Consider the following 13,023-nt stretch of genomic DNA (forward strand, 5'->3'; position numbering starts at 1 on the left):
AAAGTCTTGTATTGTAGAAGTGGGAGAACCACTTGAGAGTGGAACTAGACTGGCGCTAATAATAGCTACCCAGCTCAGGAAGCTAGCAAACCAGTGATAGTTTGACCAAAGCGCTAATCACTTGAAAGTCGAATTTTAGGAACAGCAATTCAAGTGTGTTACGAGACTAGCGGTAACCGCTTGCTAGTTCTCAAAGCTATCAAATTAGTTACAATTTGACTGAGGAGCTAGTCACTACCTTTTTTTTTTTTTTTAAACCACACGAGTAGAAGAATATGAGGAGTATTAACTCGCTTTAGCCGGAGTCAAAGATAGAAAATTTGCCACAGTTGTACTTGAAAAGCCTTATGAAACAAATCACCAGCTTTGAAGTTAGCAAATTACAGCTACAGTTTGTCTGAAGCTTCGTCTCTCCATGTGCATAGGGCGCAGACTTCTCCCTTAAAGTTGTTGTAGAATTAAGTCAACTATTGGAAACTAGCCAAAGTTTGACTGAATAACGAGCTGCTTGCTCTTTCACTGCATATGGGCAGTATCTTCACCAAAAAAAGTCTTGTATTGGAGAAGTGGGAGAACCACTTGAGGGGTACTAGACTCGCGCTAATAATAGCTACCCAGCTCAGGAAGCTAGCAAATCAGTGATAGTTTGATCAAAGCGCGAATCACTTGCTCATAATAAGGAAATGAAAGTTGAATTTTAGGAACAGCAATTAAAGTGTGTTCCGAGACTAGCGGTAACAGCTGGCGAGTTCTAAAAGCTATCAAATTAGCAACAATTTGATTGAGGAGCTAGTCACTACCTTTTTTTTTTTTTTTTTTTAAATCACATCCACAGAGAAATATGACAAGTATTTACTCGCTTTAGCTGGAGTCAAAGATCGATAAAGATAAGCATTATGAAACAAAATAATAACTCTTAGACAGGTTTGTGACTTAGCTTGAACTCTAAATGTTAGTGTTACTTTGGAACTTTAAAAGGTTTTGAGGAGCGCTGGTCAGGGCTGGATTTGGTTAAACGTTGCGCTCCGGGCCTCCCAACTTCCTGACCTTGGCAAGCGCTATTTATCGGTGCACGACAACATTTCACAGTGGAAGTTTAGCAACCTCGTTTGCTAGCTAGCTCATAGAATGCTAAAATTTGGATCTGACTTGTACTGACGGGATAAAAGCGAGCAGTTTGTACCACAAATCCTAGTTTGGTTAAAAATTTAGAGTATGTACTGTCTCATGACAGAGAGCTAAAGGCCTTTTTAAGGTTAGTCACCTTTTAAAATATGTATCGTATACCCTAGCACAAGCTAACGGTTATGAGTCTGTACTCCAAACCAGTAGGAGTCAAAACATGATTTTCTTAAAGAAACGCTTAGCAGGACGACAGCTTTCAATGTTGCGACTGAGGAAACGAGGGATATTATGGGACTTGCCTAATCATCGCTACTGTACCTTTAAATATGTAAATAGGACCGTTGAATGCTTTTTTTTTTTTTTTTTTGCATGTGAAATTCCCCGACTGCTAACATTCTTTCAACGAATGACCCACTTTTCCTGGCACATCATCTAAAAATATGACAATGATGCAACGCTCGATGTATTCTGGGCCCTGTGTGGCGCGCGGCTGCCGCGATGAGAAGTGGACTTGAGGACACACTGAGTCACAAAACACTGATCTCCCTGCGCCACCATCAACTCGCTCAACCGGTCTGATTAGGAATCGCAGGGGACCTGCAGATGACGAGATTCCTACCGTGATCTCGTCCTGTCAGTAGTCAACGGCGCCGGTGATGGAGCTCACATGCGGCCTTCCCCTTGCCCCCGACCAGGTGCAGCAGCTCATGAAGGCGGCCAGAAGCAACACCAAGGATGGACTCGAAAAGACCAGAATGGCCGTTCTACGTAAAGTCCCCTTCCTTCACCGGAAAGACACCATCGGTAAGCATCTTTCATCTTCGGCCTTTGTGTTTAGTAGCTACTTAGGGCCCAACCTATATGAAACGGAAGCTCAGCATTGTATACAACTTTTAAAAGTACTCACTCAAGAATTTCAATAAACTATTTTGTCACTATATTTTGCCGGTCATTGCCCTGGTATAAAGTTTAGAATGTAAAAGAAATACTTGAAAAAAATGTTTTTAATAAAGCCTTGTCAGACGTGATTTTTCCGTTCATAGGCAGAATTCCGTCTTTTTAAATTGCAATATATATTCTCCGTTTTTCTGCAATATTCCGATCGTAACCCGTGCCAGAATCCACACTCGTCCGACTTTTGCAAGTGAGGTGGAGGATTAGATACACATCTGTTGATTGGGCGAAAATATTCCTCCCGACCAATGAAAACGCTTGTTGGATACATGGGGGCCATTTTCAAGTGAACATGACGAGGAAAGACGCCTCTCGAGTGAAAGAAATTGATAGATATGTCAAAAATAAGTTCCAGTAGGATTGGATGGAACGAGAACAGTCAACAGTTGGAAAGATTCTGTTAAACAACATCATTCGCAAAACTACAATAACGAGGTGAGAGTTCAAAAGCAATTAGTTGTAAAAATGGCCATTATTTACTCATAACGAAACATGAAGTTAACAATTGTTGTCAAATTCATGCATTTCAATCATTTACTAAAACAAGAAATTAAAACCTTTTTGAATGGATTCGATATACACGCTGTGAAAGCACGCTTGCATGCCATGATGCAAATCTGAATTCAATTTAGTTGAATTTGTATTTGAATTTGTAATTTTTTGGGGTAAAGGTATGCACCTGAATAATGAACGATCATATTGTCTACGTTTTGATAAGAGAATAGCTGGTAACAGATAATAATGGCGAAAGTAAAACAAAAAAGAAATGCTGTTGCTTTCCTGAATAATAATAATAATAATAATAATGATAATGAAGAAGAAAAAGTGGTGAAACTGGATGAGATTTTCTCTTTTTTTGACTAAAAAAGCTCTGGTGTAGCCTAATGGAGGATGAAAGCACACACAATACAGTGCACAAAAAGCGAATTCTGTATTTTGAATATAGGTAGATGTACTAGATATATTTCATTCATAATACAATTTATAAAACCTGCACGTTAAAATGGGTGATGATTTCTTTGTTAGTGCTATTTTTCAGTGTTTTTTCATTCAGTCAAATCACATGTCTGCTTGTGTGCAATTTGTGAATGAATTGGATGGATTATTGTGAAAATGTCCATTTTTGGTGATGAGGTTAAGCTTACTTTTTCTCTCAAAACGCTCCGATTTGATCAGATTGCACAAGTCTGCATAATCCACGGTGGACAACAGGAGGCTTTCAGTTCTGTTCTTTTTGCTTGTGTGTCTCGGGAACAGAGGAGGAAGACGACGCGGGCTACCTGGACGTTGCGATATCCGACGTGACGCATCCGCCGCCGCAGCTGAGCACCATGCCCGAGGGCCTGACCAGCCACCAGGTTGAGACTTTTTAACCTGCCTCGTCCTCTTCCTACCGCAACCCAGTGATTTACGTCCATCCATCCATCAGCCGCGTCCCCTTGCTGTGGCGCCATCAAATCCTCTTAGACCGTCACGAGGGCCTTTTGTCTTCGCAGGTTGTCAGGCGCCACATCCTCGGCTCCATCATCCAGAGCGAGCGCAGCTATCTGGAGTCCCTCCGGAGGATCCTGCAGGTGAGCAGGGGCCCTCTTTACCGTCGCATGCCACTGAAACGTGTCATACGTTTAATGGGATTGCTCCTCTTGTCAGTCGTCTGTTGTAACTGCACATTTTAAAGCCCAAGTGTCATCCCTATCAACATTCTAAAATAGATATTGAAATGAAAAATACATATGACATTATTCACTTCGATGTCTGTACGAAAAAATGAATATGAGCGGAGAGCGCGTCATCCATGCGCAAAGTTGCGGAAGTGTCATTCGACATCCAAGTGGTTGCCGTTTTGGCTGCATCTCCTGTCCGTGATGTCACCCCGGACATTCGCCATTGAAAACACGCTGTGGCCCCTACTATGGGAGACGCCCCTTCAGACACGGAAGCTCTTTTCGAAGAAGAGAACATCTCACAATTGAGTGAAGTGTCCGGGACAATATTACACTATTGTTAGGAGCCATATTTAGATGATATGCGGATCACTTCTGACAAACAACAGACTCCCAGACAGAGCACGGCTTTCGTAGCGGCTCGTCCGCCCACCTACTATGGGACAAGGAAGCTCTTTTCAAAGAAGAGGACATCTCACAATCGAGCGAAGTGACCGGGGCACCTATTGTTTTGAGCCATATTTAGATGATATACGGATCACGGCCAAACCGTATGCGGGCGAACCACCTCCCCGTCCGATCCAGCGCCGCGCGGCGTAGATGAGCCACCCCGGCGGACACTGCGCCGACGGGCACATCGACACATTTAGCACCTCTGACTTACGGACCCGGATCTGTTGTTACGTCCTGAAAGGATTACGTCTCCCCCCCAGCTATTGTTTTTTTAGTAGCTCTATACACACCTTCCTGTCATTTGGAACCTTCGAAGCTCTCAACCTTTGCACCCGTGCAATCCATTTTTCGCGACGAACCGGGTCTCTTGGAAACTTATGAAGGGCAAATCCCTCCTCCCGAGCGTTCGAGCAATATCCAGCAATGCAACGAGCCGGCATTTTGGCTAAGACGAAGGAACAACGTGGTACCTTCCCGCAGGTAAAACTAATAGAAACAAACAAGTCCACTTGAAGGCGGTCCTGCCCTGTACGTCACTTCCTTCTTCTTCTAGCAAACAAATCCGTCGACAGTATTTTCATTGCGGGAGTTACAAAAAGCCATACATTTGTGGTGAAAAAACGCATGGGTCTGTACCGGCTGCCGTTTTTTCCTTGATAACATACAAAAAATCATGCAGTGGCACTTTAAGCAGTTGAAACGAACAGTCCTGGAAGTAGAAACAGTCCAAAGGGCAATCCTCAGTCACCCACGGGCACGTGCGCTTGTCTACTGTTATTAATTGTAACCAACACCTTGCGCAATAGAAATGAACATAAACCCTAGAAATTTGACACGCAGTCAAAAGAGGAAAAAGAACCTGGCTCACGTGCTCGTGTCCTACGAGATTGCACTCCCTCGTCTTGACAGTTGTTCATAATAACTGCCACCTCGCACAATAGAAATCAAACAGAAGACAGCTTTGTGACCGATTGTTCACACGGGACAAACAAACAAAACAGCCAGATGGGGACACTTTGCGATGTGCAGCAGGGTGGAAAAATGTCTGTCTTGTCACAGCGTCCAGTGGAGTGGGAAAAGGCGGCGTGTCCGCAAGCCCAATTACACGCTGAAGGTTGTGACGTTCTTCATCGCTGGATGCATTTTTCAGGGGCAAGAAAATTGCGAGGGAAAACAAAGAAAGCGTCCACTTTTGTCCCAGCAGCCTGGCGCACCTTATGTCCACTTGAAGGCTGGTTGCCGGGGGTGTTATCGACGTCTCACTGAGTCCGCCGCAAGGGCTTTGCACACCCCCTGTGCTAAACTAATGGACCACTTCGAGACATGTACACAAACTTGTATATTATTTGGTATCCAATTTTATAACTTCCACTTTGCAGGAAGATTTTGGAGTGTGATGATGGGAACTTTGACCTCTTTTACTCAGAGGGCCATAACAGAAAATCTGCCTTTGTCTTTTCACCAGAACCTAACGAACTCTGTTTATACCCACAAGCAATGTTCCCTCTAAGCTGCGCACCTGCGCAATTGCGCACTTGTAGCGCACATGAAAACCGATCCAGCGCAGTGAATCACAGCCTGATTTTCTTTTTTTTAAACACGGCAGCACGCGGTCTCTAACAAGCTGCTGCTCGGCCACACCATGCCACACACTCTACTTCCTTGTTTACCTGACACCGCCCACCTCCCGCTCTTAAAGGAGTACACTCATAATTACAAACACCGCCCACCCCCCGTGCTTTAGTTAAAAACACAATCTGGACAACGTAGAGCTAACGACAAAGTTAGACATGGTGCTTATGTTTACTCTAGATAATAATGGCAAAAGTAAAACAAAAAATAAATGCTGTTGCTTTAATGAATGTCAGTATCATAATAATAATAATAGTAATGAAGAAAAAGTGGTGAAACTGGACGAGACTTTCTCTTTTTTGAGTAAAAAAGGTCTGGTCTGAAGCCAAAGTAGAAAGTACAGGATGAGATGGTGTATAATGTTAAAATTCCACTTTGGTGCAGCCTCATAGAGGACGAAAGCAGAGACAATACAGTGCATAAAAAGCTAATTCTGTATTTTAAATATAGGAGGCAACATAATAATCTTAAAATTGTTTGGGAGCATCATTCAGCTTTTCAACATGCATTGTTAAAGATATTCTGCAAACAATAATTCAGTTTTACACCAAGAAAAACAGACGGGGATATCATTGTGGGTTAAAAATAAATAAACGAAACAAGGCTTGAGGCGACATTTCAAATTTACAGTTCATAGTTGACTTGGTTTGGTTAGCAATGTGTTTTTTCGTTTGTTGACATTTTCATTGCAAGTTTGCAAAAACACAAATACAATTGTTATTCAATTTTTCTGACGCTAATGTAATTGCTGTAATCTGAATCTTTTAATGAGGCATGCAACTTCGATGGATAACACCGATCTGACCGCAGTGCATACGCCTGATGTTGCTCACAGTGGTCAAAGGGGGGCGCTCACAGGCTTAGCGTGTTTGCATAGTGGAGCAGCGGTTAGCACATCTGCCTCACAGTTCCACTGTTTTGCCTCAGATGCAGAAATGAGCAGGGGTCACCGACAGGGTGCCTGTTAGCATCACGTAGCCACTTTGGAACACAGATATAGCCTGCAGGCTAAAAAGCAGCTCACCAGTGGTGTGACATTGCATTTTACTGTCCATTTTTAATAACATTAACATGAAAAAATTGAAGGTAATTGCAACGAACTGTTAGCCCTACGCATTGATCCGTACCCAGTCAGCAGCTTTCAGTTTCAAAAAGGTCGATGATCCCTGAATGAGACCATCGCGAGGTATTTTAGTCCACCGATGCGGACTCACCGACTGACATCGTGCCGTGTTCTCTCTGTGCAGGAATACCACAGACCTCTGCTGGAGGCCGAGCCCCGCATCCTGAGCCCGCGCAAGATCCGGCCCATATTCTACAGAGTCCGGGAGATCACGCATTGCCACGCCATGTTCCAAATTGCGCTGGCGTCGCGCGTGGCCGAGTGGGACAGCTGCGAGAAAATCGGAGACTTATTCGTCGCCTCGGTCAGTGTCAAATCCGACATTTCTTCTACTTTTTGCATCTCGGCAGCGAGGGAGCGGCAAGCACGTCACGTTCACCGTTCTGAGCTCCGGTTAGAGTAGTCTGGACTTCAGACTTCTTGTGTGGAGTAAAGTTACAATATTTTCCCCGTGCTCGCATAGAGACTCCAAATTGTCCTCGGGCGTGAAAGTGAGCGTGAAAAGTTGCTTGTCTACATGTGCCCCACAGTGGCTAGCGACCGGCTATAATCCTGACATTATTTGATATATTTCTCTTGCTAACCAAAGCAGCCACACTTTTTATGGCGCAGTATTAATGAGCTCGGCCTTTTTATTTTTATTTTTTTTTGTGGAGACAGCGTCTTGAACAACAGTTGGCTTTTCTCTGTACTCCTTTTGTGTTCTGTTTTTTTACGACGTGTTCATTAAAAAGGCGGCAAAGTGTTGGCCTCACAGTTCTGAGGTCCAGGATTCGAACCCGGCCCCGCCTGTAAGGGGCTTGCATGTTCTCCCATCTGCCTGCGTAAGTTTTCTCCGGGCACTCCGGTTTCCTCCCACATCCTAAAAAACATGCAACATTAATTGGACACTAAATTGCCCATAGGTGCGATTGTGAGTGTGGCTGTTTGTCTCTATGTTCCCTGCGATTGGCTGGCAACCAGGGTGTGCCCCGCCTCCTGCCCGTTGACAGCTGGGATAGGCTCCAGCACTCCCCGGGACCCTTGTGAGGATAAGCGGCTAAGAAACTGGATGCATGTTCATTTAAAAATGTACAATAATATCTCAAAAATCAGCGTTGCCTCTGCCAAGGAGGCTTGTTTGTTAGCTTTTCACACTCAGGAGTTCTTTTCCACTTTACGCAGGGTATCGTGTCAAATGTTCTTTGACTTCTCAGTGAATAATGCATGAATCTCACTCCAGTTACCCTCGACCCTTATGAGGACAAGTTTTGCAGTTAAAAAAAAAAAATGTTTGAGCTGAGTCACTATCAGGCTGTCATTATATCATTTTGCTAACCAAAACAGAGGCAGCTTCCCCGTCGATTAGCATTCCAAGAGACTCTGCGATCACTCCGGAGTGTTGTACGCGTTCACGTTTATGTTCCAGGGAAGTCCAATTATTATAGATGACACCGAGGGTAACTTTTCAGAACTGAGCATTTCCCTCCACCGAGTAACCGCGTGTATTTGTTTGCGCTCTCGATTTCTTTTTGTCGAACTTTGTCCTCTGCTGCAACTCAATTGAGCTGCAGGTATTAGATTGAGAAAATTGGCAAGGGTGAATCTGGGACAGACGTTCTGGCGCCGAAATGAATGCGTTCAGCAGGACTTTTTTTTTTTTTTTTTTTTTTTGTGTGTCGAGCTCTGCACCCATTAGGTCCACTCATTATTTGTGTCTCAGCGCCAAGTGTTCGACCCCCTCATTCTCTGCTGGGCACCACACTGTGCCGGTTTATCGCCGTCCGAAGACCGAGAGCCAAATGAGGCCTCGGTGGGGAGGAAAAGAAAGAGAAAGAAAGAGAAAGAAAGAAAGTGCTGGATGGAATTGACTTTTCTTTTCATCAAAGAAAAAACTGCGAGAAAAGCAATGGTGGGGAAGTAACCAAGTATGAAGACTTGGTTACTGTACTTAAAAAGCTTTTTCTGATACCTGTACATGAGTAATTTTTTTTTTCTGACTTGTTACTTTTAGGGCGTCACGGTGGCCTCGGCTGGAAAGCGTTGGCCTCACAGTTTTGAGGTCCTGGGTTCAATCCCGGCCCTGGCCCTGGCCCTGTGGTCTTGGCATGTTCTCCCCGTGCCTGCCTCGGTTTTCTCCGGGCACTCCGGTTTTCCTTCCACCTCCCAAAAAGATGCAACATGAATTGGACACTCTAAATTGCCCCTAGGTGTGATTGTGAGTGCGGCTGTTTGCCTCGATGTGCCCTGCAATTGGCTGGCAACCAGTTGAAGGTGTACCCCGCCTTCTGCCCGTTGACAGCTGGGACTCCCTGCGATTCTTGTGAGGATAAGCGGCAAAGAAAATGGATGGATGGATTGTTACTTTTACTGTACATTTGAAAACAGATATCGGTACTTTATCGTACTTCGTCAAACTAGGCTTGTTCCGCAGATGAGGACAAGACAAAAAAATAAACAAGGGAAATAGAAATTGGTTAATTTGAACTGGTTTTGAACTTGTGGGGTCTTGTAAAGCGGGAAAACCGGGGACTGCAGCAACATGGAAGAAGAATTATCGTGTGCCAGCCTAAATACCACTACCTTCTAGAATTACCCTCATTTCCGGCCTACAAGCCGTGACTTTTTTTTTTTACACGCTTTCAAACCTGCGGTGATGTAGCGCTAGCGTTAGCGCCACGCTAACGTTAAACTCTTTCTGTGTACCGAGGTTCATAACCAGGTGCGCTCTGTAGGCCGGGAATTACGGTCCCCAAAAAAAAAAAAAACATATGAGTAATGTGTATTCTTTTAAAACTGCACATCTTTCTTTGAGGAATGTCTTGTAGCTTGATGCTATGACAATGCAAAGCGCCATAGAGAAGCTATGAAAATTAGCATCAACGTGGCAGTGTTAAAACCCTTTAAGCGACAGAGTGTTGTGAGTAGAAGATACTTGTATCCGAAACTCACTCTGGAAGTGCCCGCAGTGAACTGTCGGCCAAACACTTACACACGACACTCACTTTTCATTGCAATCATCTCTGACGGTGTGTTTACAGTTCTCCAAGTCCATGGTGCTGGACGTGTACAGCGACTACGTGAACAACTTCACCAACGCCATGGCGCTCATCAAAAAGGCCTGCCTGTCCAAACCGGCCTTTCTGGAATTCCTAAAGGTGAGCTTCTGTTTTGTCAATTTTTTTTTTTATTTCCACCCTCAAATAAAGGAAAGGTGTCGTTTGTTTCCCCCGGCTGCGTTTTAAGCTTATTGTGACTCGTCTTTCCCCTGCCCGCTAGGCAAATGGGCTTTTAATAATGCATACATCTCTGCTTTCTAAGGAGACAAGCTAATACTTTCCACAACTTACCTTTTTATGTGCTTTATAAATGTCCTGCTCCTGTGAAAATAGGTTCTATTAGACGCGGGCACATTTTATGGTTTGGGAATATATACCCCACTTCCTCCAATAGTTGCCAGAGGCGCTTTATTTACTGGGCTGCGGCACCGGGTGTTTATTTGACGCAGGTCAACGGAGAATGGTTACTTCCATTGTTGAAATGGGGAAAGGTGTAACCACCTCTCATTATTCCCTTTTTGCGTCCCTTTATTCATAAGTACACTTTAGTGGTAGCTAATGGCGTTTAGCTCGGCGCCCCACACGGGTGACTTTTATGTCGTGGTCAGTTTGATCCCTAAAGAAGACTGCGGGCAGCAAGAAAATTTGGAAATGTTCAAGGTGGAGACTGACGAGAATGAGCAACAGATTGAGCATATTTTAGGCATACTGAGAAGACAACATTGCATTTAGCGGTCACTCACGTTTGCGGGTGCGGTCAGTCATGCTCGCAGATAAAGTTGCGAGTGGGTTAAGGGATGGAATCTCAAGAATTTTAACCCATTCATGGGCAGGGTGGCAATTTTTTTTGCCTTATTTTGAGATAAAAGTCTCCTAACAGGCCACAATCAAGAAAATAACCTCTTTTTCGTTTATGGTTAAGTTATATGATAACTTTACTAATTTATAATCTCGTCCCAAAAATGGGACGCTGCCCGCGAGAGGGTACTTGAGTTTTCTTAGTAAGATCGTCCCAAAAACCAGAATCAGATTAAAACACTTAAATATTTTGATAAATGCTTGAAAATCATTATGTCCCAAAAATGGGATGCTGCCCACGTATGGGTTAAAATAATGTAATGGATTAATATAACATAACTGTAAATTAAAAATAAAATAAACAAATACACAACTAAAATAGAAAACAAAAATTTCAAACTTCCAATTTCAACTGATATTAGTAGAACGTGATATCAAATGGAATTTAAAATTTTTCATCAATAAAGATTCTTGATCTGACAAAGTTTATCTGAAGAAAAGTGAAATGCACCGGCGTCACGGAATAAACACGAACGGTCAATACCTGCAATGTTTTGAAACATCATCGGCGTTCGTGGCAACAAGCAAAAAATACATTGGAACAAACTTTCCAAATATTGTTATAATCTATCATAATTTACGTCAGTATCTATTGTTAATCCGTGAATGAAATCTATATCTTCCGAAAGCATCGAGACTGCGCTCGACGTAGTGGCCACACTTGAATCAAGCGACAAGGTGGATGATAGTCGAAGATTTTTTTGGGTGGGTACGCCGTCACGCGATCAACCAAAACTGCCTCGCGATCGACGCATTGAGCACCCCCGGTGTAACTGCATTTCCTTCGACGCGGCTCATGATGTTGATGACTTTCGACGTAAATGGGCTCGCCGTACGTGAAGCAGCTCAGAACACGCGCTTTTGGCGTCACTTCCGTACACGCTCAGTACAGTTAATTTCATTTCCTGTTTCCGGGTGAGTACTGATTGTTTAGGAACAGGCTTGTTTTGTTAGCATCGTTGATGAAGTAAACACGTAAAGTAATGTCAAGTCTACACAAAATAAGCGACGTCTTTCAATAACTTTTTTCTACTCGTAACAAATTTTACGCGTGTGATTTTTCGTGCTCAACTGCAGATTTGCGAGTGCGATGGCGTGAACGCGCTCGTCACACGTGAGTGACTGAATTTAGCGTAACAGTCGGAATGCTGACCAACAACAACAGTGGAGGTTGTTGTAAGGAATCGATTTTTTTTTTTTAATGCAAGATTACCTTGCAATACTTGAGTATGTCATGTGACCAAACCTGGAGAACAGGTCAGCAGACTCCCTTTGTATGCTGCACGTTGCTGAGATGATTGATTGACCCCCCCCCCCCCCACAGTACAATACAATGTGAAGCAGTGCGCTTTAGGTGAGATGCCGTACAAAGGAAAACATTTTAACATCTCCCAAGTGGATGACACCGGTGTGAAAAGTTTATTTCCCTTACCGTAGATCTGAGAGTAACTCTGTATTTTTCATGTGGTTTTTTTTTTTTTTAATCCAGAGGGCTCGCTACAATGCTACCTCCTCACTGAAATTTGTTAAAAGCGAAATATATATCGGTTCTGTAAAATGTTTATCAGCCTCCTTGCTGTGCACAAAGCGCTGCGAGGCACCTTCAGACTAGAGATGAAAGGAGCTAATGGAGCTTTAGGAAGAAGAAGTACCCGAAGGTCTACTGGTGGGAAGCTCCATTCACATGACCTGTACTTCATTCTGTTTACAATTGAAAGTCTGCATTTTTAGTATTGTGTACATTTAAAAGGAAAATATCGGATTTGTCACTGGCTCAAACCTGGCAACCCACTGCGTACTGTGACGTGGAGTCAGTTACGTACACTCAAGGAGAATTCCAATCAAAGCACTCCCGCATTCTTTTCAAGCGAGTTGTAAAGTCCAAGGTTACATCAAAAGCAATGTTCACAAATGGAAACGGTAGTGAGAAGAACTCACGTTCTGTGCATTCACAACCGAGTGAAGTGCCCGGGGCAATATTAAACTATTGTTTCGAGCCATATTTAGATGACATGCGGATCACGGCCAAACCACCTCCACCCCCTGTCCGCCTCTGCGCGGCGGTGATAAACGCCCACTTCCGCGACGGACATGAGCCACTGCGGCGACGAGTCACCCCGGCCGACAAGGCCGGTAGCGATCCACAAGGCCTGCGGAGGCCGTCCTTCAGCGGCTG

The 13,023-nt window shown here is 43.9% G+C and overlaps 1 protein-coding gene across 3 annotated transcripts in view; it reads left to right on the forward strand.

Annotated features, from left to right (window-relative positions):
* arhgef10la (Rho guanine nucleotide exchange factor (GEF) 10-like a) overlaps positions 1-13,023 on the forward strand; it is a 157,120-nt gene that overhangs the window by 28,765 nt on the left and 115,332 nt on the right. For all 3 annotated transcript variants that reach the window (XM_061832610.1, XM_061832611.1, XM_061832612.1), the window contains 5 exons: positions 1,821-1,929; positions 3,337-3,437; positions 3,576-3,653; positions 7,076-7,255; positions 9,972-10,088. In XM_061832610.1, coding sequence (XP_061688594.1) covers positions 1,821-1,929; positions 3,337-3,437; positions 3,576-3,653; positions 7,076-7,255; positions 9,972-10,088 — 585 coding nt within the window. The remainder of the gene's footprint in view (positions 1-1,820; positions 1,930-3,336; positions 3,438-3,575; positions 3,654-7,075; positions 7,256-9,971; positions 10,089-13,023) is intronic.

This window comes from Syngnathoides biaculeatus, chromosome 10, assembly GCF_019802595.1.
Source record: "Syngnathoides biaculeatus isolate LvHL_M chromosome 10, ASM1980259v1, whole genome shotgun sequence".
Lineage (NCBI taxonomy): Eukaryota > Metazoa > Chordata > Actinopteri > Syngnathiformes > Syngnathidae > Syngnathoides > Syngnathoides biaculeatus.